This window comes from Pseudogymnoascus verrucosus (assembly GCF_001662655.1).
Source record: "Pseudogymnoascus verrucosus strain UAMH 10579 unplaced genomic scaffold scaffold_10, whole genome shotgun sequence".
Classification (NCBI taxonomy): domain Eukaryota; kingdom Fungi; phylum Ascomycota; class Leotiomycetes; order Thelebolales; family Thelebolaceae; genus Pseudogymnoascus; species Pseudogymnoascus verrucosus.
The window spans coordinates 336,863-363,109 of record NW_017263661.1 but is presented as its reverse complement, the minus strand read 5'-3'; the positions used below and the strand labels follow the sequence as shown (position 1 = coordinate 363,109).

Genomic DNA, 26,247 nt, shown 5'->3' with positions numbered 1-26,247 from the left:
CTCTCCCTTCATTTCTACCACTACATACTACGCAACATGCATGCGCTATACTGCTTTTCACACCCTCCCCCGTGGCCAGACAGAGGCTGCCACAGAAGCGGTGCCAAAGACGTGGGGGTTCACTGCATCCATGGCATGCGCAACTGGAATCGAGATGCGAGTGCTCTATATAAGAGGAGGGGGTGAGCAATAAGTGGCGTAATTCATACGCATAAACGTACCAGACGACCGAAGGATGTGGTTGCAGTATACTTATGGCCGACGCCACCCACTCTATATGCAGTGATAAGTGACGAGTGACGCGAGCGATCTCGTTGCGGCAAAAGGCGCAGACACTCTAGACGCTAGAAAGAGGGGTAGGTGACGCGATGGATGCGGTTACAGTATTAAGACGCGCGCGGTCTCAAGGCGGGGCGCTCGGGGCGATCAATGTGATCCATGATAATTCATGCATCTACGGCATGAGACGCGGGCAAGAGAGTAAGCGCGCCCTAATAGCGCCCCGATTCTCCCATCTGCCTCTAGCTCTCAGTCCACTTTAGAGGAAAAGGATGCGGCAGTCACTAACGGCAGTGAGATGTGTGGTCCAGAGAATATATTCCTGTATTCCCATATGGTGGCTGGCTCCGTACAACTATTCGTACAACTCCAATCCCGAGTTCCTACTCCCAATCCTCGCCTTCTCCCTCTGTCTCAACACCTCGCTTCCTAGATGCTTTCTATCTTCCACCCTCCCGGTCCCATCAAGTGCGCAAATATCTATACCGTAAGAGAAAAATAGCAATCCCATGTGTCGAACCCCTGAAACGCCGCGCTCCTGCTGTGGGGAGAGCGCTGAATGCTCGCCTATCCCTCGCCCCCTCCTATCCTCGATTCTCTTCTTCGGTATCACGCTTCGCTAGTCGGCCACTATTCGAAGTGGTCTAGCTCAATTCCATCTCATCTCTCCTATCCTAAACCTCGAATATCGGCTGCTCGATTAGTCGATAGGTCGGCCACGGCTCTGGAGGCTGTGGATTCCCATATCGGCGGTATCTATAAAGCGATGGCCCCACGCCTCGACTCACGCGCGTGCAGCCATGCTTGAAGGCCGCAGAAAACAAGGAAGAACTGCATGACGCGTTAGCCTTCTGCACACCTAATTCAATTCCCATTCTCCCCATCTTCCACAAACATCTCCACCCATCCCCCAGCTCTCCAGGCAGCCCCGTATACCCATCGCCGGCCAAGGACACCAACCCCACGCCACACCACATACAGAGAAAGAAAAGAGCACCTACCCCATAAACACCCACAGCCGCAAATGCCGTCCCTGCCACCACGGTCCCATCCTCTGGATCGTCGTTGCTATCCATCAGGCTGTGGTGGTTTGCGTTGAACAGCGCGCCGAGGACGGAGAGGATCACAATGGCGAAGACGGAGATGACGATGCTGGTTCATACCGTTAGCTTTGTGTTCAAATCGCGCGCGCGGGTAGTTGCGGTTTGATAGTAAGAAGGTGGGGGCTGATGGGTAGGGAGGGCATACCATGACCAGGCATGCATGATGCTGACGACGGGCTTCATATTGGCGACGGTGGGGGGTGTTATGAGGGATTGGCTCTTGGTATGTTATAGGAATATGCAGCTCCCTTGTTTGAAGCGGTGAAGTGTCGCTGGATATTGAGAGTCGTGGTTAGAAGCTGGGGTATTGATGGAGCTGTAGCTCGGAGCTCGAGGACGGAGATAGATCGATGTCGTCGCCTGATGACTAAGCTAAAATATCACGTGATTACACTTATTGCTTTAGCGTTCTAATGGGTCGTATTCCTAGGGGGCGGAGACTTATAAGCTTATCTACTTATTCTTTATATGTGCAGCAATGAGATTTAGATATAACCTTCTCTAAATATTGTATCCCCACGTCATGCTTATCTGCCATGCTGATTTGAAGGCAATATGAAAAAGTATAAATAGCAGCGCAGTAGTGGTTTATCCGGCTCCGCCTTAATCCCTGCCTGAGCCTGGCCTGTTGATTGGGAATTCTCTTGGCGAACATCCAAGGTGGCATTGTCAAACGCCCCAAAGCTTAGTCGCGTCTTACAAGGGAAGATAGGGAGATATGAGGATGATGGTACGCGTTTGAGATACTTAACATATATTGCCATTTACTCGTTCCGAGAATGCTACAGCCATGATCCGGCTACCCGCCGCCGTCCGCATTGCCATCTTCCTTGCCATCAGCGTCAGCATTGTCCTGTACTCCCACGTCGCCGATTCCGAGGCCATCCGCAGCATATGCGCTGACACCGAGTGGAATCCAGCCCTAGTATTCACGTGCTCCGAGAGTGTTGGCGGCATTGGCAACATCCGCAATTCCATTTTGAATTGCGTGCGCTTTGCCATTTCCGCCGGTGCCGCTCTCGTTGAGCCTGCCATCGTCCTGCGCAATGATGCTGACAGTGCCGAGATCCGCACGAGTGTCAAGACAGACATGGGCTACATGCTCGACCCTGCGCACTTCCGCGAGTCGCTGCGCATCTCTTGCCCTGGGAAGAAGGTATATGACTGGATAGAGGAGCTGAAGGGCAAGCTATTCCATGACCAAATTGCACTGCTCCCAGAGTCGCTGGAGGAAAAGGTCCCGTCAACGGGACTGGCCGCCCAGAGAAGTGGCGGGAATCTTTTGAAGCCTGGCTCGGCCAGCACGTCGAGTCTACACCAGAGGGAACCGTGATCGTTAATCTTCAGCGATCATACCTCACCTACCCCATCTGTAGCAACGGCGCAAACTTTGCCCTTGCCTTTGGCAAACTCCTCAAATTCCGCGCGGACACCCGCATCCTCGCCACTAAAACTCTCCTCGCTCTCGCGGCCAATGCGTCCTACTCTCCCAATCTCTCCCAACCAATTCTCCCCGACTTCTTCTTCGGCGCGCACCTCCGCACCGAGCATGATGCCCAGCTCGGCTGGCCCGCAGAAGACTGGGTCTACAGCCGCTACGAGACGCAGGCCAAGTTCTATTTAAAGGGGACCCTCGCATCGGGGCTGAAGCGCGTGTACATCGCGTCGGGTGACTAGGAGGAAGTCGCAAAGTTCGCGCAAGAGGCGGCCGAGAAGAACATTACCGTTTCGACGAAGATTGGTGTCCTCGGAGCTGAGGATGTGGCGCAACTAGAGGCGCTGTCGTGGGATCAACAAGGGATGGTAGATTTCTTGGTTATGCTGGGCGCATCTCGGTTTGCGGGCGTGGGACACTCGAGTTTTGCATGGAATGTGGCGCTGGTCAGACATCTGTTTGCGCAGCAGAAGGATCATTTGAAGGGGCCGCATCTGTTAAATGATGAGCTAAGTGAGGTTTACGGGTATCCGAAGCAGTATCCAGAGTATGCGAGTTGCTTGTGGCCGTGAGCGGATAGAATTTGTATACCATATATTGTTCATGTTATACGATTACTCTGGAGCTTTAGCACATTGTAGAAATACCAATATTCTCGAATTTCTGCTACGATAATTTTAGCTATTATAGCTTCGTCAAAAGATAAATAGTTTGTATCGAGATCTAAAGACCAGTTTAGATCGGCGAGTGCAGTGCGGGCCGTCCCTTGGAACCCTGCAATAAAGGTGGATATCTAAAATATCGGCGGATATCGGTATCCGGAATTCCAAGCAACCCGTTCTCTGCCGCTTACTTTCGACTCATACTCTCCATCGTCATCTTTTCTTTTTTAATTCTTTGTTTTATCCCATAATCATAATAATTACTTCTAATATCTCATAACATCACATCATGCCTCCAATACTGGGTCTTCGTCAGGCATCAGCAAACCCATCATTCCTCTCCATCCTCCGGAGCCTTGTTTTCACATACCCCGTGACGCAGGAGCTTCTCACATCTTCGACATTCAAGCTCATAAATCCCCGGAACCATGTCATTGTCACCGACCAAGTATCAGTGCGCTTACCAGCATCATCTATCTCGGGCCTGAGCGACGAAGCTGTCTTGGCCTTGTTTACGCGCGGGTTTTTCGGCGGGAAAGTGTTTGCTATTGAGCGGCTCTACATGAAGTTGGGCGGGTGGAAGACAATACCAACCGGATATTCCGGTAAGTTACTAGCACGTGGATCTCGTTTGTATGGAGTTGTCCGCTCACAGTAGTATAGGCTTCAAGAGTCTCCCGACAGAGAGAATAGAGTGGAACCATCACAATATCCCCGCTATGTCCTTTATGCCTGTAGGAGACATTTTATTTGGGGCATTTCAACTTGTCGACTCGCATCTCAAATTGGCCCCCTCTGACCCGCTTCCTAGCTACCTTGATTTTGGGTTTGGGTCAGACAGGGGCTATTTTGCGGGATGCCATAGATTCTCACTTCACAGGGGCCTGGAATCGGAGAAGGATAGCGAATTGGGCAGCTTAAATGTTGCCGGGACTGCTAGCGATGCGGATATGCTAGAAGACGGCGAAGTGGAGGTGAGGCTGGAGCATTTCAGGTGCAACCCTAGCAAAAATGTTCCTTCTTGGGCAGAGTGTATCTCTTGGTTTCATTGTTGGTATGCCAAATTTTTGTTTGCGGACGGAATCAGCAGCGTGTTGAAACGATGAGATCAGATATTATATTATTGGAGTTTTTGGAGGAAAGGAAATATCTCACGGCGTTTGGAGGGGGTAAGGACATCTCCCATGGTGCATGGATAGGTTTAAATGGTATCTATTACGGCTTTTGGTCAGGCTGGAGGAAATCTCCCATGGCGTTAGCAAGTCAAATAGAGGATCAATCGCCACAAGTATAGTTAAAACTCTCTGCTAGAATGTACAATATCTTAATAAGGCCGATGTGGTCTTCAAATACCGCAAACCGACGTCATGCCGACCTAAAACTTGAACTTGGCCTTCTCAGTATACCGGCAGCTTAAAAGCATCAAATTCATACAGCCAAGTATCAATGGAAGCCTGATCAAACTCGCATTCCATCTTCTTTCCATTTTGAGACCAGCGTGGTCTCAATGGCCAGAGACAGATCTGCTGGTTCTCACCTATGTGATCGCCTTGGAGCACAGTTGCATTGAGCGTGGCAGGTGCAACACCATTCTCGACCCAGTCAATGAGAACCTCAAGATTAGTCTGAGGGAACGGCCCATTGGGCTGAGTGGGGTTAGGACTGCAATGTGCCGCACCGGGGACGAGGAAGAGGCGATACCACTCGTTTAGCGCCGTATTGCCATCTTTGAAGCTCAAATCTGGGTACATGATCTTGCGGACGGATTCGTGGTATCGTACTGACGAAGCGGCCGGAATGCTGTTATCGGATTCACCGTGGAAATGGAGGACCTTGCCACCTGCAGTATGGAACGGTGTCAGATCAGGCCAAGTTGTCTGGAGAGAGTCGTCGTATTTATGCCAACTTTCGAGTATCCAGTCCCTGAGCGTATCGCCGGTGACACCGTCAATGTTGGCGAAAGTGGAGCTATCCACCATATCCACGAACCGTAACACAAACTCGGCTGCAAAGTTACTTATACTTAACTCCCATGAATTGGTTTCGGAGTTATATTGCGTTTGGGCGTCAGCAAAGGTAGCGGAAGGCTGGTAGGAAAGATAAACTTGGCGCCCTTGAGTGTCTTTCACACCATCGGTGATTCCTTTGGCAACAGCCACTCCTTTGCCCGTAACGGTACCATTTTGCGCCGGAGTGGCTGGTGAAAATCGGGAAGCTGGTGCTGCGGCGCAAGAGTAAGGTTTGCCGATAATCGAGCTCAGGTCAAAATGTAATTTGCAGAGATCAGTCCGAGCTACTACACCATCTGTCTTACCATCCATTGGGTCGCATGCTGCGATGGTCTCATTGATAATCTTGTCCAGTTCGCATGATGGAGGGTAGTAGTCGAGATTTTGCTCGACGACATTAGACCAGAGATGTTGAATTTGCTGATGGGCGAAGCGGAATGCTGGGGCTCCTGTAATGGCGCCGTCCCATTCATCGCCAAACCGCTGGATTTGGCTCCATCCATCCCGACCTCCTTCGGAGCAGCCTTGGTAATATGAATAAAGCTTTGTGTCGCCCATACTAAAAAATTGCTTCGTAAACTCTTTCCCAATCACACTCAGCTCGTGGATGGCTTCATAACCAAACATATATAACGCATCCCAGTTGGCCGTACCATTCTCAAGAGGCCAAACTTGATCAAAAGACGTACTGAAACTTCCGAAGCCGCCATCAGTAGCACCGGCAACAGCACCATACGTGACACCTCCTGGCAAAGAGCCGGTACCCGAGTTTATAGCATAGCCACCACCACCAGTGGATAGGTATCGGTTCTTGAAGGTATCTGGAGTTGGGAGCCAGTACCACACATGCACCTGGTCGTCTGCTCCATTGTGAGAGTATGCAAAGGTGACATTGCAGTAGTCGAACACAGCATCGGGGAAATTGTTGTCGCCGTTGACCGAGGCATCTGTGACTATATTGGCAGTAACCGATGACGAGTCAATTACTATTCCATTGATAAGGCTGCCAAAGACCAGCGAGGACTGGACGTAAGATGGGGTACAGACTTCAGCGATGGTAGTGGCTCGGGCGATGGCAACGGATGCCGCTAAAGTGATAACCCAAGATGCGTACGCCATGTTGGCTGGGGAAAAGGATAACGGCGCTGCGTCGTCAGTGATGCAGTTGAGAGTGAATTGTGAAATGGGAAGCGATGTCATATATTTATATAATTTGTTCTTAGGCCTCATATAACCCAGTCCTTATGGATTAGCCATAGAAAGCTAGTAGCATGTCATGTCTCCACAAAGCTTGTTCCCGGCAGTTTGGCCGATAAAAGCGAGGTTTATCCATATCAAATTAAGTTCCCACACTGTAGCGATAGAAACGAGCTTAGTTTTATCTTCACAGACCCTCGTTTTGCAGTCTATTTTCACTGTCTGCCAGTGGAATTCCTATGAGGGTGATTCAAAAATGGTACCAATGGCGAAAACGGTTCTACCACAAATGCGCATTAATAATTACAGAAAATCCAAATAGCGCATAGCATCCCTCTTTCAGCAAGATGCTTTCTACCTGGCATAAAGTCATGTGCGAAAACATGAGGAAAGTAGTTGCAGGGTACAGTCCTAACTTATGTGACGCGTGGACGCCATGGTGCCAGCGTCATCCGTTCAGGGGATTGGCGATTGGGATTGTGGGACATGGCAATCGTGTGGGGATGTTTGTGGGGATGGTGTGGGGATATATGGGCTTGGGTCTGTACTCTGACTTGCGGCACCCAAATTACTCTCATATGCCCTGTACTGTATGAATCGTATAAAAGAATACATGGACATACATATGAATTGCTTTCATGGAGAAATACATTTTTCCAAACATTTCGCAGTGACAGTAATGTATCATTCGGCTGTAAAGACTGTGATTTGCTAACATGTAGGCATTTCACTCTGGCTCTAAGCCAGCGGCAAAAAAGCACCTAGGATATGAATACTGGTATAAAGTAATCAACCCCCGCACTACCAAATGGGCTACACGCATGCAGTGGAGTTGTGGTTTCTCACTTCAGCTTCGGCTTCGGCAACAGCGGGTATATACCCGCTTTTTTAGCCAATTCATCGGCTGGAAATTTATCCAAACCGTACCAATATCTGAAGTATGTTCGTATATGGTTTTCTGTTATCCAATCAATTATTTTGAGTGTTTGAAGACAGACTCTCAATGCTCTAGAGCACCCAGAACATTAGCTAGCACACTCTATAATAACCGGTGGGGTCTTGTACTACCGAGCTTTGGGCCACCTCCCTCTCAGAGATAAACGTCAGTCCTGGGAGGGCCTCGAACATACACTTGACCTACAATTTAATAGTTAGTAAAATAGTCCAACATATAATTCATAGGCTTTACTAAGTGAGGCGTACTACGGCTAGTAATTGTTTTGACAATGGTTCTGTGTGTGATTTATTTGGTTCCACATCGGCTCTTAGTGCAAGGTCTGAACTATAGTTCTATTAGCCCCGGAATTTATAAGAAGTGCTGGAAGTATACTTACAAAGATTCGTCCTCTGTGTGTCCTTCTGTTGGGGTTAAATAATCGCTTTCATCGAAGATATGTGTCGCGCTTTTCTTGATCGGAAAAGAGTTGGATGTAAGTTCAATGCTACTGGTATGTGCTGGAGCCCGAATAACAGCTGCACTGGCATGTTGAATGCAGAAGCCTAGAATGGCAAATAAGATAGCAAAGTCTTTCATATTGAAATGTAGAGGAAACCAAAGATAATTAACCTGATGTCGAAGTTAAATTGTTTTAGATTCTTTCTATGGGGGACTTCTTTACTTATACATATTTTAATACGTGTTATACTCAACCAGCTTACTAAAAGGAAATGTTAACTAGGGGTGCATAATGCACGGAGAATATGGCGTAATACGACAGTCAATCATTATTAGAGTGTAAACTGAGTTTAGCTTATTAAACTCTGACGTGTAACTGAGAAGTAAGGAGATCATATAGTTGCCTGCTAATCTGAAACACTGCAGTGTAAATTCTGTCTCGAAGGCTTTGTAGACAATTCCACGCAGCTGCCAATAGTCGCTGGCGTGTAAATTCTGGCGTGTATTAGCTAAGAAGCAAGGGGAGCTACCTACCAATCTAAAATGCCACAGTGTGAATGCTCACAGGCTTTGTGCGAAACGCAATGCAGCTGTCAACAGTCCTTGGAGTATAATTATGACGTGTTGCAAAGTTGCTGGCTAAGAAGTAAGGAAAGCTGCATATCAATCTAAAACACTGCAGTGTAAATACTCCTCTAGTAAATTAACTAAAATCGCAACGTTTTCATTTTATATGTCTTTTAATATAGGCTACTATTTACATTCTTTAAAGTAATTAACAACTTTATAGCTATACAAAATTTAAATACTTCTAGTATAAGTAGCATTGTATATATATGTCATCTGTTAAATTTTTAGGGGTGCTAATATAGCATTTAAGGAAGCTTATATATATATTTATTAGATAAATTCTACTATATTTCTACAGTGTTGCCCGAATACCGCTCCGAGTACTACTCGAGCATCCTCGAGTAGAGTACTGAAAATTGAAGCTCGAATACCGGTATTCGAGTACCGGTACTCGAATACCTCGAGTAGTACTCGAGCTTAAAATAGATATTGATATAAAACTGTATATTACTATTCTAACTCTCATTATCTGCATCGTCGCCGCTGTCTTCGTCGTCGCCTTGTGATAAAACACCCCAATTCCGTAAGCAAAGTAGATATCTAAGTGTAGAAGGCGATAATCGGTTCCGTTTCTTTGTGATAATATCACCACCGACACTAAATACTCGTTCTGAGTCTGCTAAGGTAGCTGGAATAGCTAGGTAATCCTTTGTAATAGAAGCAATTAATGGATATTAGTATTGCTTACTCTACTAATACTTAAGAATATCTGTATCCCTACCAACTGTCGGCTCCTTCATCCATTGCTTCCATTCTAGCTCAATATTGTAGCGGCTTTGTGATACGTATAGCTCATCTTCTGAGTCGATATCGATATTTATAGCTTGCTCTATATCTAGATCCTCAGCTTCAATACTATTCATAACGTCTACTACTCGAATATCAGACTCGCAGCCTAAATATCGATAGAAGCAGTCCTGCCACTATGCTTTTGCCCTATTCTTCTTAGTTAAGTGCGTGCTATCTTTCCATATAATATTAAAGACGTTAAAGTTATACTGAGGATCACAGATCGTAGCAATTGTAGAGTGGCTCTGTTGCTGATTTATAGCTAGAGTATAGTAATCATTAAGCTTCTTTAACGCAATTGAAGTAGCAGTAGTAATTAGGCTTCGTTCTAGTAGCTTACTTCTCATATCTTTAAGCTTCTTAATTATCCTCATATACTGCGGAACAGCGTAGTTGAGAGATGGATAAGAAGAGCCCTATAACTTCTTAGTTAGGCGGACGAAGATATAGAATAGCTTTAACAAGTCATGTAGCGTAGCCTAGTCTACTGCTGTTAAAGCAATATCTCTCATACTAATATCAAGTTGCTATGATGCGCATAAAGCTGTAATTGGAACCTAAAGCTTTAAAGCTATATTAATTATATGATAAGTTAAGCTCCATCGGACTAGCATATTAAGAGTTAACCGACGGACTTTAATACTCGCAGCTTTACACTGATTCTTTAAGGCGTCTTTCCATCTGCAGCGGTTCCGAAACACATATATATGACGCCGGAGCTTAGTAAGAACAGTGACGATATCATTTTTAGAAGTAAGTGGTATTCGTGCTGCCCTAATCTCAAGACGATATGCCTCTAGGCCTTCATCTAGTGTTGCTTTTAAAGAGGCTAAAGCAGCTTAAACAGCAATATTGATAATATGCCTAATACAGCGTACGTCTCCTACTTTTGCTGTAAAAGCCTATGGTTGTTTTAGAGTAACAGGTTGTACCGAAGCTAGCTTCTCGTATTCTAATAGCATAGTTGTATTCGTAGAGGCGTTATCTCTTATAATAGTAAAGATTGCAGGCGTAATACTGTAATCGTCTGTCACATTTATCAACTGTTCAGCAAGGTATTCGCTAGAGTGGATTGGCTCTTATAGGTGTATAACGTCAAGTATGGTATTTCTCATTTGCCAATTATCATTAATCTAGTGTACTATAACTGCTGCATACTCAGAATAGTTCTAAGCAGACTAAGTATCTGTCGTTATTGCTAGTCGTCCACCGCTTGTAATATGCTGTTGTAATTCTACTTAAAGCCGTGCTTTATGATAGCAGAATAGTCGATATAGATCCCGTCTAATTGTAGTTCTACTAACTGTTAAGACTGTAGGATTTAGATAGTGAACTAATTGCCGGAAGGATTGGCTTTTAATAAGGCGTAATGGTAGGTTATTTGATACTATAAAAGAGAGAACAAGCTCTCTATATTTCGACGAACTTAGTGCATTACTAGGTGCTTAGCAGGGCTGGAAGAAAGCAGAAGTAGAAGTAGAGGGTGTTAATGAGCTTCGAATTGAAGATATTGTATTGTATTCTACATGCACCAATGGGTGCTGCTTCTAAAGATGCTTCCATAGATTGCTCGTCGTTGGGTTCTTTAGGGGCTAGCTCGGCGTATATCCACAATTGGTTTGAAGGCATTGGTATTAGATTCTAGCAGGTACTATATCTAATAAAGTACAGTAGAATAGTCTTTTGGAAAAGAGTATTAATGTAGAATCAGGTAATTGAACTCTTAGAGGCATATGCGGCATCGAAATAAGGGGCATTGGAATAAGGGGCGGCAGCTCTAAAGCATTAGACTGATACTCAGCCGGCACCAGCGACAGCGAAGAGTCACTCATTACAGGAAGTAATACAGAACGCTCAAGGAGAAGCTTCAATTATCTATTCTACAATCTATATTACCCCTCTTTGCCAAGGGCTTGGCAGTACTCGAGTATTCAGAGTAGTACTCGGGCAACACTGTATTTCTATCTTTTTACTTTAAGCCACTTTATATATAATTTACTAACGTATTTCATAAGTGAGTAAGGCACATAAGCAAGTAAGGCACATAAGCAAGTAAGGCACATAAGCAAGTAAGGCACGAAAACACTAGAATATGTAAACTTAACTATAGTTAACTATGCTATTACTAATATAAGCCTAATACTCTAATAAAGAGGGTAGAATACTACTAGCTATCTAAGTAATTAAGTAAGGCCACCAACTGTGCAATTAAAGACCTGCAAGTCAAGTTTGCATCTCACAGGGATGAGCTTGCGAAGATGGATGAAATGATGAATACGCTTACTGTGCTAGAAAAAGAATGTAGGGAGAAGGACATCGAGATAGAGAAACAGGATAATACTATTACTACCTTGACCATAAGGAATATGAAAAGGGATGCTAACATTCTTGGGAGAGAAAAATAGCTAGATAAGAGGGAAAAAGAGCTGGACTAAGAGAGGTTGAAACAGGAGAAGAGAGTCGCTGCGATTATGGCAGAAGAAAGGCTGAAATTAGAAAATGAGTATAATGAGCTTACAAAAGAGGTTGTCCAAAGTTGCGATAAGCGCAAGAAGGAGATAGAAGATGGATTTGCTGGGGAAAGAGTCATAAATGACAGGAGGCTGACCGCTCTAGAGACTGAGAAGCAGCAGCTCCTACGGACAATGGAGGAGGAAAAGAGAAGCGCTAAGGTCCAGTCTGAGACGCTACAGCAAACTATTGAGCAGTGCGACATATTAAAAAGGGCAATAGGTTAGTTAAGAACGACATGGGAGAGCTAAAGATGGAGCTAAAACTAATAAAAGAGGACTTCGGACTGAATTCTAAACCAAAGGAGTATTTGTATGCATTTGATCCCTTACCTCACCTAACAAAAGAATACCCCACTAACAGAAGGCAGTGAGAAGAGATTTTGGGAGATTCAAGGATCGATTGAAAGAATATCTCTTAAATACTTCCACGACATAGACGGAAAGGTGAACGCCCTTCATCTACTTTGTTCTCTTACTGCATATCAGGACCTCGAAATAGTGCATGAGAAATTGGTCGCAGAAGACCCCTCTTTTAGCTCCGTCCCAATCGATGATAGCGATGATTCACAGGACCTCCGCACCGCTCATGCTTAACGCATCATCTCTAATGCGATATGTGAATACGTCTAGAAACCACTTCGCTTAGAGTTCACACTCTTACACCTAGAATTCAATAGCCTCCTCGTTAAGCTATCGGATGAATTACTTAAGTACAATCCTGACGGGCGCGTAGCAAAAGTCTGGACAGCATTGACGATGCGAGCTCTCGAAACGTTACCTGTTAACCTAATGTCGCCTCATGCCCCGGATTACCCTCATATAACTCAATCAGTCAGAGCCGATCATGTCATTTCCAGAGTCTTGTCTGTCCTGTCTCCCTTAGTCAGTCCATCTCAGAACGAGAGTCTGCAAAAAGATCTCCGCACGCTTGCCAATTCAGCCATCGACGTTTAGAACAATACTCAAAGCGGCAAGTTAAAAATCACAGTGACTCCGTTGTTGGAACCAGAACATCGGGAAGAATGGCGGTCCTAGAATTTTGACCCGCTAGGCCACAATGAAAAGAATCTTGACGTAATCTCTAGGACCCATCCTCAAATCATCATTCTCTTTCCACGAGTCATAGCCTGGGAAACAGCACGACTGATTAAAAACGACAATGCCGTACCCGGAAGCTTCCCGCTAGAGACTGATCACGAACTTCGCACAAATGAAAGGTGCATTCATCATGGTACCGGACTGCCTGAGTTCTCTCCATTGATAGTGCGCGGAAAGGAGGCGTAAGAGGAAAGGAGCGATTATTTCAAAGAGGTGATGGAGAATGCAAAGTAGGAGCTGCATAATACTAGGCGAGGAGGCCACAGTCAGAGAAATTCAAAGGAAGTTCGAACATAGGTTGGCAATGAGAAATTGGTTGTATTGAATGCCAATCGTTAATTGATAGTCAGTACAGTCAGTTTCTGCTCTTCAATACAAAGCACTTCGTTAGGATATAATCCCCGGTCCACGCTTCAAAACCCTACATTTAGCTTGTCTGGTTGCTTGTAAGCTGCCCAATTCGTAAGAGGTAGACGAGTTAGCTACTTTATTTTGCGAGAGCGTCTCTAGGGATTCGTCAGACATCTGACCAAGCCACTTTGAAGTTCGAGACCCAGTGCAGCTAAAGTGATCCACGATATCATTCTGCATTCCTAACTGGTCCCGATTTAGAGTTCCCCAATGTTTGCTTGCTGGCCGTTGACAGGAAGGATTCTGGTAAGAGGTCGATTTGGTACACCGCGGCTACTGACGCAAGTACCACGCTCAACAATCGTGGCGTGAAGCGACCTTCTTCAGGCTCATTTTTTGGTCCTGCTTATGCCTGTTCCTCGTATGCACTCCCTGACACCGTGAACTAGCCAACTGGTCGGCGCTCTCATCGGCATGACATCGCTTGTGGCGCTGGTTAGATGCTTCATCCGCCATAGCAAGTGTCGAAGGTCGTTCGAACGACAGCTGTGTCTGAACTGTAGTATAGTGACAGCTCTGCAACGAGTAGAAGGTGAGAAGCCAAAGCGTTCTGAATTGGGTGGTGATGGGTTCACTCAGTGGGTGTTGCCGGCCGGTACAAAGGTTAATCGAATCATCAAACGTGGTGCATGGGTGGTGGGGTGATGGGGTGATGGGGCTGGGGCGCCGGGGCAGCCTGTGGCTGGCCACCCTCAAACATGGGCCCTCCAAAAACACAGGGGCCAGGTTTGATCATTCAATCAAGGCCGATGAAAGTGAAATTGAAAAGCCCAGCGTCGTGCAATAATTTATAACCTGCGTATGTGCTCACGTGCTCACGTGCTCACGTGCTCACGTACTCACTTGCTCAATGCTGTCTCTCCACCTGCTTTCTTTAGTGCTCAAATATCAAAGGGTGCCTGCGATAAAAAAGGTACCTTTTTAGAAAGGTACCCTTAAAAAAGGCAGGTACCTGCATTTTCGCAGGCACCTTTCCTAAAAGGTACCAGGCTTTTTGTAGGCACCCTCCTCAAAAGGCACCTGCTACATTAAAGGCACCCATCTTATCTAAGGCACCTTCTTCAAAAGGCACCTGCTATATAGAAGGCAGCCTTCTTATTAAAGGCATCTTATTTAAAAGGCACCTACTATACTAAAGGCACCCTTTTATTTCAATGCAATTAATACAAACTTCACCAGCTGCTCTTTGCAGTACTATTTGTGGTTCAAAGGTGCTATGATATTGTTTGTACTAAACCCATGCTGCTCGCAATAGTGGATCCCTCGGATTAGCTGTCCTCGTGTCTTGATAGTTACCTGTCCATCCCATTCCTTGGGTGTACCGAAAAATTACTGTGGTTTACAGATGTAGGCATGTCGCCGGTTGTATTCAACTGATACGAGTTTATGCATGTGTCTCCGTAAAGGGGTTCTCCTTCAATGGCCCTGTGGTTTAACAGTTAAATCAACATCCCCTGAATAAAACGGCTCTTCCACAGCAATGTCGACTTGTTGATCAATTGTCAAGGGATGTCTCTTGGCGCTAGTGGACGTGGGTACCGTTCCTACCTACGGGGGACAAAAACATCTAAATATTGCGACGTGTTTACGTCCTCCAACACCTATCCCAGGCTCACTGCTCTACAAGAGTTTAGAGTCTAGAAGAACAAATACTGGCAGCATCGAAGAGCTTAGTCTTACTTGGTCATTTGATTTGATTTAATTGGTTCATATACTGTCCCAGCCGCCCGCCCAAGTGTTTCAGGTTGAACTGCACTTTCAAGCTGAAAAGGACTCATGGATATGGCCAGCACGAGGTTAAGAGCTCTTTTAGAATCTAAGCTATGCAGAATTTCGACGTTAATTGCGACAGGAATTGCGACAGGAATTGCGACAGGATATATAACGTGGGGCTGTGCTCGATTCCTGAACCAGAAGTTAAACGAGACGTCTGCGCTGACTTGTTGGAATCAACGAGAGTGATTGCCACTTAGGTCTTGAGGATCTTCAAGGCGTCAGTCAAATCTACAATCTTCTTTGCAAGTTTCGTGCGGCACTTCTTGGAAGACTTAGTCTCTCCGGCGATCCGTTCAAGCTGCTCAGCTTCTAAGTTGATAACCCAGTCCTGAGTGAACACTTTCAAGGGACTAGAAGGGCCATGCAACAGGCAGTAGTCAACGGCGAGCTGGAAGATATTGTCAATGTATCGGTCAAGTGCCAGGCTGTAGTAAGCTTGAAGAATGTCATGAATCTCTTCCTGCAACTGCTCCACGTTGCTTTTGCCTTCGGCAACTTTGGCGATGTCGTTCAAATTGACCATATACTGAGTATCTCCGTACTGCTTGATGTCCTTTCTAGCCTTAGGACGTAGGAGCTCGGTGACTCGATAGCCTCGAGCCTTGGAGAGAGCCTCAGCAAACTGTTTGTTGAGCGTGTACGGCTTCTTGCGCTGTTCAACTTCGATCAATAGGCTCGCTTGGGCCATTGCCGTCTTGTAGCGTTCCACAAGGCTCTCGAGGATTGCGGACCATAAATGACTACGGGTTTGCTCCTCTGAGCATATGGAACGAAGTGCAGCGGCGATGAAGCGATGAAGGGTGATGATAACCCGGCTCATATAGATCTTAGTCATGTCGCCCCATTTGCGTGATTGCTCTGCAAAAGCCGTAGCAACAAAGTTTGCGTTGAAGGTGCCAAGATCTAAGCCTCTTGATTTCAAGTAAACGTTATTGATCCATGCCGAAAAATCTTCACGCGGCATTGGTATCTTGTGCGGTGGGAGAGGGACAATAATGCCATCAAGTTCGGCACGCTCCCCCAGCGCAACATCGTCGACTCTTGCCTTTTCGAGGAGCACTCGCAGGTTGTCTATCATCGACTCAACTCGGGGGGGCTCTTCAAGATCGGAATCTTCATCGGTATCAGATGCTACAGACGATTTCTCGAAGTGTCGTGAATGGGCGCCCAGTTGAAAATCAGCACTGAAAACACCGGTGATGTTTACTACGTGGGTGATGAGACGGAGCTCGTCTTTGTCAAAAACCGGATCTGCGTTATAATCCGCAGCCAAAGCTGCCCTAGCCCGATCCTGAAAAATTTCGGCAATGCGACTGAGGTAAACACGTTGCTCGCGCTCATCCTGGCGAGGCGGCCCAAGACTCTGTAGTTCCCTCTTGCAATCTTTGATTTGATTGCTGACATCCTGGAGCAATTTGGGAAACTCGCGTCGGGTAATCTCGACTAAGAGGGACATGAGTTGCTCTCTGAGGGCTGGAATGCCTACCCGATCCTGTGGAAGGTCGATCCATGGTTGTTGTCGGAAAATCTGATCAAGCTCTGGCTGCTCCTTTGAGCTGCCACTTGCTCCACGATTGCGGACGACGAAGTAGCCAAGAGTAAGTGGTCGTTTTTTGCCCTTGACAAGGTCACAGACGGCAGCTTGAGCACTCTGTTCAAGTACCAAGTCGGGTTTGGTGAGCACACCGAGGGTACGCTCACCATTCTTGTCGTAATCTTCCGCAAGCTCTAAGATCTCTTGCGTGGCAATGTCGACATTACTAGGCAGCACTGCTAAAATAACGGTGCGATCGTCTTTGATATACTTCTTGACCAGGTCTCTCACAATGACCATGTCATCTTTGGTGGTCCCCTGCGTAGTGGTACGGAATATCCCTGGGACATCAATGATGGTGAGATAGTCCTCGTGTGGTCCCTGCAACTCGATCTTGAGAACATCTTCGCTAAACACAGCGCCTTTCCCGGTTGATACGTCAGTCCGCAAACCCATTTTTTCATTGGCCTGGTCTTTCATTAAGCTATGTAAATCGGCTCCAGATAATCAAGTCTCACTAACCTTCTTCAAGATTTCCTCGAACTGCTCCCGAAATTTCAAACCCGAAGGCATGTGCATCTGGAATCCCTCGACCTCCTTCCTATGCTCTTCTGACGCGTGTGGGCCAGGAATAATGCGTATATCGACACGGTCATTGATACTGCGTCGAGATGTAATCTGCGTTGCATGACGAGTGCAGAGGGTTTGGTCTTTCGGAAACGGAATTCCGGTAAGGCTTTCCAGTAAGGAGGATTTGCCAGAGCTTTGATCTCCGGCTACAACAAGCTATTTTCCGCGTGAGCTTATGGGAAACCATAGTTAATACCGGCCTTCTGATCTTACCTGAGGGAGAGGTACATGTTGGCCAATGTTCAAGTCACGGAGCTTGTCGACCTTTTCAAGCAACGTGGGGTCTGACAAAGTGGTAACCTCCCGGCTGACGGTCATTTTGCGAACCTACAGCAAGAGTGATCGATTTGATGAAGTCGTGTGTTTTCAAGAGGAGGATCAGCGGTTGTATTGACTTATTCAAGAGACCAGTGGTTGAATAGAAGAAGTTTGTAGAAATTCTTGAATGCATCAAGGACGACTCGTCCCCTTTATAATCATAGAAGCTATTCTTGATCCTGCAAGTTTCGATAAGAGACGACAAACCAGCAGCGGTGCGCCGGCTGTGTCTGGGCGATGATAAGGAGCACGGCTTGCAGTTGGCTCTTTTTGAGGCTGCCCATATCCAAAAGAACATTTTTGGTATCCCACATGCGCGTTTGCGTAGCATGCTCGTAGATGAGAGCAATAGGTTCCAGAAAATTGGAAGTGATCAAGATTGGTCAGGGCACAAGATATCTAATACCCAAATATTGTCTGTCGTTGGCTCGTTGTGAGACATACATATGCCCTTCTTCCCAGTTGGCTGTTTTTGAGGCTGCATATACATTAACTTGGTGGCAAGGCGCTTTGTTAGGCTGCAAGGGAAATTTTCTTTTTTGTGGTTGGTCAATTTTGAGGCAGCGTTAACAAGGCTCCACGCATGGCGATTTGTTAGGCTGTGATGAAATGTTCTTGGTCGGTTTTGAGGCTGCGTTAACAAGACTCCAGGCAAGGCGATTAATCAGGCTGCGATTAAATATGGTCTTATTCTGCAGTTGGGTTTTGTGAGACAAAATATCATGCGCTTCATCTAACCCATTGGTCAGTTCTGAGGCTGATATCGCACTGTGCCCCACGCGGCAGCAGCTTATGGTAGGGATTGGTCACCGCATCGGGCGTAACCCCATCACATATGCAAGAAGTAGGCAGCCTAGTATCTCCGCAGAAAATCGAGTTGAATCAACCTGGGAAAGTGGTTGTGATGATAAATGTGATTATAAAGTGGGTGGTCGTCGCTCCAAGCAAGACCTTTCTGAAGCAAAGTCCCTCGCCTCGACCTCATACGGTTCTTCGCTCATCAACAGTCCTGGGCATAGCTACTTTGTGAAGTAGCCCAGGACTGCACAAATCTCAACCCCTTCTTTGAAACAACAACAGCCGGGTCTCCCGTGCACTAAGCAGGAGGCCCGCACCGCCTGACCCCTGTCAAGCAACGAGCAGCGTGTTTGCAGAGCTTCAAGTCAACACGTCTACTTTTCCGATCCGGACAGCTACGATCCCTCAGCACCCTCGTCAGACAACTTCGAGTATTCCTGCTGTAACGAGTGTGTGAACTACAACGCGTGCGGCTCTTGTAGTGTATGCGAAAATTCCTCACCACTCGCTCCTTTCTCGTCGTTATCTGAGAACGAGAGTGCCGACAGCGTCCATTCAGGATTAAGATTCCCTTTCAGCGCTCAGCAAGACAATCTCCCGGGTCACAACGTCATTGACGTTGATAACTGCCCTTACTCTCCTATACCGGATTCTTCCCACCCTTGGGATGAGACCCAGCAGCGGTCGTCCTACGACCCAATTTTCGTCGAAACAACACCAGAAATCCAGCAACAGCCCTACGACTCAACCCTGGCCAAGACAAGAGCAGGTTCTCAAGACGGTGGCTCCTCTCGCCACCGTTGTAATGAATGCAACCAGAGTTTTGCTGACAAAAACGGCTTGAAGCGTCATGTCAAAACCATACATGGCCCGGCGCAATGGGTCTGCACTGTCGTGGGTTGTCGCAAATTTGGTAAAGCAGTCTCTAGGAAGGATGATTTCAGGCGGCATTGCAAGAAGAGACACCCTACGGTGAATCTTGAACAGTTTGGTCTCTAAATATGCACGCATCTGCGTCTCTTTTGGCGGGGGAGCCATCGTATTAGACTCCTCAGGATCGAAGGTCTTTGCAATGTCTCGTCATACGCTACAGGGAGTAGATAGTCAACAGTTCATTACGTGTAGTGCATCTCGAAATCATCTGGTCTGCGTCTGATGATCCCTAGATCCACAAAGCACAATGACTGTAATTTATTTACAGACCAATCAGAAAATATGATTGCATGTTGCAACGTTTGGAATGCTCTCCTATATGACATGGTTATTCAGTTCAAATTATACTAACTTTTCCAAACTATTTTCTAATCACATTAGTAAATGTAAATCAATAATGAAGCCGTGGGAAAGAAGCCTTTGCCTTAATGCCCTTAAGGCTTATTTAATATTTAGTCGCTTTTTTAGCTTGCGGAGTTTCTGCTTAAAAGGCCCCGACTTGGCTGCTTTAGGCTCCGTAAGCTCATCTTGGCCGACTTTCGACTCAGCAGACGGCTGGTCCCGATTATCCCTCACAGAGGTCCATAGGATGGTTATCCCTTACCAGATGTCCACTGAATCTTCTCCGGGACTTAATCCTTGCAATCCAAGAACGTTTTAACGAGAAATGAGTGGTTTAAAGTAAAGATAATCAGGAAATGGAGAAGGGAGGAAGTAGCAATAAACAGAGAAGGGAGGGGGGGGAGGTAGGAGGGGTCAGTGAGGTGAGAGGCTCTTGTGGGCGGAAAATGACATGGAGATAGACTGAAAGGTAATGTAACAATGGTGACTCATACTGCAAGTTACCTAAGTTTGCATTGCGGGGTACTGCAGCTTCTTTGAAGGTGCACAGACCTTGCACCCGTCTATCCAACTTGAAGGCAAGGGGTCGCGGTATTCAAAGCTCCTAGATGATCGGCGTAGTACGTACTCTGCAGTGTGCCACGCGGCCAGGAACCAGGTCCACAATTTTTAGATAAAGTAGTGAGTGGCGTGATGCTCGGGCTGATCATCTTAATTCCGTCCACGTCGCCAGTTCTCACTTTCCTCAACTATAGCTATCATATATCATCCTGTCTATTAGTGAGCCAGATCGTGACACCAACCGTGCCGGGCTTGCTCGATATCCCACTTAGATACCGTTGATTTAACTTATATACGCATGTTATCTATATTTGTAGTTAGCACTAGTTTCAGATTTACCATCCAATCTGTTACTTACAAGCTTCCCAATAAGCCCTACCATTTCCCGATAAGGTTTCTCCACTAGATTTTTTCTAGGTGCCAGATCTTAACTACAGAACAATTAGCTCTGTTGTCTCATATAACAACATTGAAAGCCTACCTTTTAACTGGTTTGCCCTTTATTTCTTCCAGCATTTGGGCCTTATAATCTCTCTCTTGTACAAGACGTGGGCCGCCACTCTTGAAGATAGATGTGTCGGTCATTTGTTCACCCCTTGTTTCAAGAACTTGGCCTGTGGTGACAACAGCTGCGTTGACATATCCAGCAATCAAGCCAAAAATTGCAATAACGATAGCAAAGTTTTTCATCTTGAACTGCAAGGAGCGAGAAATAGTTATTTGGTTATTAGACAAGACTATGTTTGTGTAAATTCTCGGGGTGTCTATAATCATACATCTTATAACTATCTTGACTTTGCTAGCGTGTCGCAAGGGGGTATACGCGTCAAGTCTATGGCGCCAGGATATGGTGGCACAATTAGGTAAGGACAGAATAATAGTAGGCTTTCTACGTTTTTGTCTCATAGTGTAACTACCGTTGAGGGCAATATAGAATAGAATACCGCCGAGCATGTTACAGTATGAGGGCGTAGCTGTATCTCCATAGGCAAAGGCGTACGATTGAAGTCCTTGCGGCAGCCAGTGACGCTACTAGAGAGAGGTAAGAAAATATCACCGAGACTATAAAGCAAGGAATGTAATAACTACTGGGGTTGGCTCTAACGCGCGGGTGTGAGGCAGGCAAGGGATAATGACAGCATGAATTTATGCAAGGACGCACGGTAGTACACCAGCATGTAAGAATTAATCCGTGGTTATTACAATGTCTGACAAGCAAGCACGAAGGGTGAGAAACAGAAACCGAGATATGTTTGAGAAACAAACGTGTCCGAGAAGTCAGAGTGCTCAAGAAGCAAGCTAGCCTGTGTGGGAATCAACATAACCGAAGGAAGAGAAAGAGACGTAGGAATTGGGAATGTAGGCAAGGGGTTTGTTAGTCGATACATTTATAAAGTGTTTTCTCGTCATAGTTTAAGACAAAAGATCATACATCTTTGGATACGGGTATCACAAGCAAGCACAGTAGTTTTCGGGTTCGTTTTACTACCTTACCTGGTTTGACTATCCGGTTACCAGGAGTAAAGTATTGCTGGCTTATCTCCCCAACGGCGTCAGCAAGGAAAGGAAGGTTACCCCCCCTGGCCTCCCCCTGGCACTTGGCACACACAACTGTCAACCATAAAACCTGTACTACGTACCGGCGGGAGCTCATTCCGAAGCTCTTTATTGTTTCAGTAGTTAATTATTAGCCGAGTTATAGCTTGAGTAGTAATATCAATATAATAGCGCGAGTTGTCAGCATCACTAAGCTTCTGAGACAACAGTACAGATGTCTCCTCGACAAGCAAGGAGTAGGCCATAAGCAAGGTAGAGAGATACCGACTTCAATATCGAGGTTCCATCATTAATGAGAGAAGTATTGAACTAAATGCAAACCCGTGAATTTAGATTGGGACAGCTAAGATGATTTCAGTGGATGTAATTGCTAACGGGAGCGAAAGTATAAGAAGACTATGTCTCCCCCACCGGTATCTCGTTCATCAGCCCAGAGGACCATCCGCCATTATAAAAGACTTTCAATTGAAATTTGCCATCCAGCGCAATTAATTACCTGAATTCACATCTGAATATTACTCTCCAATTCCCACAACCATGCAACTCTCCTCTTTCACCCTGTCGGCTATCCTAGCCTCCGCAACAGGAGCACTTACGTAAAGTGCTCCGGTCTCCCCAATAAATGCAGTTACCCATACTGTTAATCTCTTCAACGGAGTTAACACCACCACGGCAACTGTTGGACATCCAGACATTCCTATGCTTCCAGGTGGTCGTGTAAATATGTGTGCCGGCTCCGCATATTGTAGCAACAAACAAGGATTCAGAGACGAGTGCAAAGAGGCCTACTTCAAAGTAGACCCGGACTCGGTTTATACTACAGACGGCAAGTATGTTTATCTCTTCTAATTCCCACTTGCGTCTGGCTTTAACCCAGTGCCAAACTAACGTGCAACAACTAAGTGGTGCGGGCGGCGTGTGTTCTGGTAAATGCGGGTTTTTCCTTGAAGGACATGGTTGCCGTGCCACATATAAAGAATTCGAGGAGGCATATCATACAATCCGGAGCACCAACAACTGTCTGGCATGCGGCTATGCCTTTAAGCGACGCACCAATGGTATGTTTAGCAGCCAATTGTTCTTGTCATGTACTGATGATACATTTTACTAGGAAAATGCTGGATCAAGTTTGATTACGTGTCTAGGTGTAATTAAATGGGAGGAAGGCCTCATAACATATGGCCGATGACGAAGTATTTTAGAGCCGAAGTTGGGGAAATCATCACTGTCGCTTTCGTATCATAAAATAAGTTTGAAGTGGGAGTAGTATAGTCTAAATACAATCGTTTATTACTCCTACCATATTTACTAAGTTTGACCTGCATCTGCTTCTTGACGAGTATTATAGCTTCCTTGCCAAAACCTAACTTGGAAATAAATATCCCGACGGTCCCATAACACGCTGTTTTCGAATTAATCAACCGGCAGTAATTTCATCCTACCATGTCGAATATTCAATCCATTTCTTCGTGATCCTGAAATGGCCATAGTTCCTCAAACTCTCTTCTTTCCTTTTCTGAATCGGCCGCTTGCGCCATCTCACTCTTTATCGCCTCGGCTCTCGCTTTAGCGCTTTCAAACTCGTCGTTCGGAACCCAACCCTCGATGTCAACACCTATAGCTTCGCGAACCTGCTGCATCTGCTCATCTGCATTCTTCTGCTTTGCGTCTCTTTCAAGGCACTCTCGACTTTCAGCCTCGGAATACTGAATCGGTGGGGCTTCCCCACCAGCTCTTATTTCGGGCCAATGTTCTAGAGTTCTGATTAGTTGTGCCTGTAGCGAGGTGTTATCACCCTCCCATGGTCGAGCAGCGATGTCGTAAAGTTGGTTTCTTAGAACGAGGTTGTGCTTTCCCATGGCATGAAAGTGCGGCTTGTTACGACTGCTTGTGTAGCCAAGATAGAAGTAATGGACTTGTCGTCGGCGGTAGAGTTTCATCTCTACTTCCCTATCACTCTCGGACATGGCATCAACACCCTCTGCAAGCTTCGGACGCCGAAAGTTCTCAGAGTCATCGTCGCCGTAGTTCTGAAAGTGTTTCGGGATCTTAGCTTGGACGAAAATTGGAAGGACAGCAGTGTGTTGCCAATCGATGATGCCAGTGATGTTGCCGGTTTCCGAGATGAAGATATTGCTTGGCGAAAGATCGGGGTGGCGGATGGTTGGGGCATTCAGCTCTTCTCCATCAGGAACGAGGTGAGGAGCGACCTTCAGATAATCGGCTAGGTATTTTATTTGGACTTGTGGATCTACCAATTGGTGTCCGTAAAATTCCTTATAGAGTGGCTCGCGCGGGTATCTTTTTTCGCCGAATTTCTGGAGCCACTTGGTCTCTCTCTCGCCGATTGCTGTCAACAGTTCCATACTACTCTGCCCTATAATTTCCTTGGTCAGCTAAGGTGAAGCAGCGCGGGTATAAGTACCTACAAGGCCCATGATTTACGGCAAGCTTATGTCGGTTTTGATACCGCCATAGATACTCAGTCGACGGTCCTACGCAGAACTTGGTCTTAGATGTAACGCCAGCTTCATGTGGAATATCCACATTCTTCTCATGTGCGCCTAAGAAATCCGTGAAGTACAGGCTCCCACTCGCAGGAAATTGTACTGCGAACAGTGTACGCTCCACATCCACAATCGATTGATATATGTTAAATATTGTGAACTTACAGCCATCTCCCAGACGTGTAGTTATAAAACGGGTGGGTATTGTCGTTGATATCCACCTGCTTTGTCTGGCAATCCGCCACGCTGCTCTTCCTCGATTGATGGAACCAAAAATTAACTGACGGCTTTGGTGCGACTCTCCCACGGGGCCCACAAAAACACAAGGTTCTACAAAAATAACTGCTTTTCTGCATCACACCAATTGATATCCGTACATATACAACGCCATTGCTAGTTTGCGGATAGTAGTGTAGGCGCGAGACGTTTCGTTCTCGAAATAAACAACACGCTAGCGATTGCTAGGGGCGGGTGGCCCCGTTGCGGATCGCCCCGACAGGGTCTGTGTCTCTCAGTTGAAAGCTGGGAATGGCGCGGTTACCCGCTTGAATATACTCTACAATTCTGTGCTTGTGTATTGTATCTCATTTTGGGCTTAATAATTTTTATTTGCCCGTCATGATTGGTATGGTATATTCCGCTTGGCTGCCAAAGTCTCATAAGCTGCATATAGTATCTTGCTGTTGTCACATCATGTTTTCAAACTTTATTCTTAATTCGCAACCACTAGTCTGGCCCTTTCTTTAAAATTAGTGCTAATATATTTTTTAGCCTCTTTATTATCCCTGGTATTAGCTCCTTCGTAAACCCCTGTTGTTATAAAAGTTAGATGCATTTGTTCTCCAAGCCACCCTGAAAGAACCGAGCCCATGATTTCTTAAAGCGATCCAACACGATAATCAACGTATATGCATTCATACCGACAGGTGTAGTCCTTTCCGTTCCCATCATTCCTTGGTGACACCGGTAAGTTCGGGCGAACTCACCGCTTGTGACTTTACCCGGTACCTTCTCTTTGATCGCCTATTACTTATACAACACCATGCAATCAAGCCAGCAGCGTCACAAAGATCAAGGGCAAGCCTATCTCAAGGAAATAAATCAGCGGACCTAGCTCATAGTATCTGTAACGTTCAGCGTAACCTTGGTCATACATGCCCTTTTCAATAATTTCTCCTGGCTTCCGCGTCGGTATGTGCTTGTTGGATGTCAATTCGGGTAGAGGCGGCGTTAGCGTGCTCGTATCAGATGCTTCCCATGAGATATGCCACGCTTGGTGCGCGTGGGCGCCCTGGGTAAAAAGGCGAGTTGACCTGGTGCCGTTTGATAGCGTGAATATAATTGATGCCTCGCGATAGCATAGTGGTGTTATAGTTGCGATGGGGAAGTCTGTGAGATCTCTCCTCAACAAATAACCACCGTGCTGCGAGTTGGTTATGTCTCTGGAATGTAACGAGAGGGCGGGGGAATATATTAGAGGGGGTTGTGAAACGAATGAAGAGTTGCGTACAAACATACCTAGCGCATCAATATGCTGTTGACATGGTTTTGTCTTTTTCGTTGTCGGCGAGGGATACCATAGACGCCATGTAATAGTAGGTCCATCCACTTGGGCTAACAGCCGGACTAAAGAAGGAGCGGCTTGCGGGGACGATACTTTCCCATCCTGGTGGTTGACAGGATGCAAAGCACTCGTTAGCCGCGTCAGACACCAGGACAGTGATGTTCTTAGAGACGCCTGAGAACAGCGACGAGAAAGTCGTCAGATC

General features: G+C 46.2%; 9 protein-coding genes across 9 annotated transcripts; 3 read left to right on the top strand and 6 right to left on the bottom strand.

The window, feature by feature from the left end:
* Positions 1-306: 306 nt before the first annotated feature.
* On the bottom strand, positions 307-1,687 carry VE01_03364 (uncharacterized protein). The gene is made up of 4 exons (XM_018272859.2): positions 1,528-1,687; positions 1,281-1,431; positions 600-1,110; positions 307-313 (listed from the first exon to the last, which is right to left on the bottom strand). The coding sequence occupies exons 1-3, from the start codon at positions 1,563-1,565 to the stop codon at positions 1,036-1,038; spliced, it is 264 nt and encodes an 87-aa protein (XP_018132551.1). The 5' UTR covers positions 1,566-1,687; the 3' UTR covers positions 307-313; positions 600-1,035.
* Positions 1,688-2,172: 485 nt separating this feature from the next.
* On the top strand, positions 2,173-3,389 carry VE01_03363 (uncharacterized protein; the record flags this gene model as incomplete). The annotated part of the gene is made up of 3 exons (XM_018272858.1): positions 2,173-2,711; positions 2,759-3,035; positions 3,060-3,389. 3 exons carry the CDS (start codon positions 2,173-2,175, stop codon positions 3,387-3,389), a joined length of 1,146 nt encoding a protein of 381 aa, XP_018132555.1.
* A 332-nt stretch (positions 3,390-3,721) lies between these two features.
* Positions 3,722-4,836, top strand: VE01_03362 (uncharacterized protein). The gene is made up of 2 exons (XM_059463527.1): positions 3,722-4,084; positions 4,143-4,836. The coding sequence occupies exons 1-2, from the start codon at positions 3,769-3,771 to the stop codon at positions 4,583-4,585; spliced, it is 759 nt and encodes a 252-aa protein (XP_059319889.1). The 5' UTR covers positions 3,722-3,768; the 3' UTR covers positions 4,586-4,836.
* Positions 4,763-6,607, bottom strand: VE01_03361 (uncharacterized protein; the record flags this gene model as incomplete). The annotated part of the gene is made up of 1 exon (XM_018272856.2): positions 4,763-6,607. The coding sequence occupies one exon, from the start codon at positions 6,605-6,607 to the stop codon at positions 4,877-4,879; it is 1,731 nt and encodes a 576-aa protein (XP_018132554.1). The 3' UTR covers positions 4,763-4,876.
* A 1,107-nt stretch (positions 6,608-7,714) lies between these two features.
* Positions 7,715-8,219, bottom strand: VE01_03360 (uncharacterized protein; the record flags this gene model as incomplete). The annotated part of the gene is made up of 3 exons (XM_018272855.1): positions 7,715-7,822; positions 7,889-7,967; positions 8,020-8,219. 3 exons carry the CDS (start codon positions 8,217-8,219, stop codon positions 7,715-7,717), a joined length of 387 nt encoding a protein of 128 aa, XP_018132536.1.
* Positions 8,220-11,971: 3,752 nt separating this feature from the next.
* VE01_03359 (uncharacterized protein) lies at positions 11,972-12,607 on the top strand (the record flags this gene model as incomplete). The annotated part of the gene is made up of 3 exons (XM_018272854.1): positions 11,972-12,233; positions 12,287-12,323; positions 12,382-12,607. 3 exons carry the CDS (start codon positions 11,972-11,974, stop codon positions 12,605-12,607), a joined length of 525 nt encoding a protein of 174 aa, XP_018132563.1.
* A 2,756-nt stretch (positions 12,608-15,363) lies between these two features.
* VE01_03358 (uncharacterized protein) lies at positions 15,364-18,855 on the bottom strand. Its single transcript, XM_018272853.2, has 3 exons — positions 17,676-18,855; positions 17,355-17,618; positions 15,364-17,300 (listed from the first exon to the last, which is right to left on the bottom strand). Exons 1-3 carry the CDS (start codon positions 17,778-17,780, stop codon positions 15,492-15,494), a joined length of 2,178 nt encoding a protein of 725 aa, XP_018132445.1. The 5' UTR covers positions 17,781-18,855; the 3' UTR covers positions 15,364-15,491.
* A 1,986-nt stretch (positions 18,856-20,841) lies between these two features.
* Positions 20,842-21,104, bottom strand: VE01_03357 (uncharacterized protein; the record flags this gene model as incomplete). Its single annotated transcript, XM_018272852.1, has 2 exons — positions 20,842-20,845; positions 20,896-21,104. The coding sequence occupies 2 exons, from the start codon at positions 21,102-21,104 to the stop codon at positions 20,842-20,844; spliced, it is 213 nt and encodes a 70-aa protein (XP_018132444.1).
* A 2,185-nt stretch (positions 21,105-23,289) lies between these two features.
* VE01_03356 (uncharacterized protein) lies at positions 23,290-24,857 on the bottom strand. Its single transcript, XM_018272851.2, has 2 exons — positions 24,401-24,857; positions 23,290-24,348 (listed from the first exon to the last, which is right to left on the bottom strand). Exon 2 carries the CDS (start codon positions 24,335-24,337, stop codon positions 23,426-23,428), a length of 912 nt encoding a protein of 303 aa, XP_018132443.1. The 5' UTR covers positions 24,338-24,348; positions 24,401-24,857; the 3' UTR covers positions 23,290-23,425.
* Positions 24,858-26,247: the final 1,390 nt, after the last annotated feature.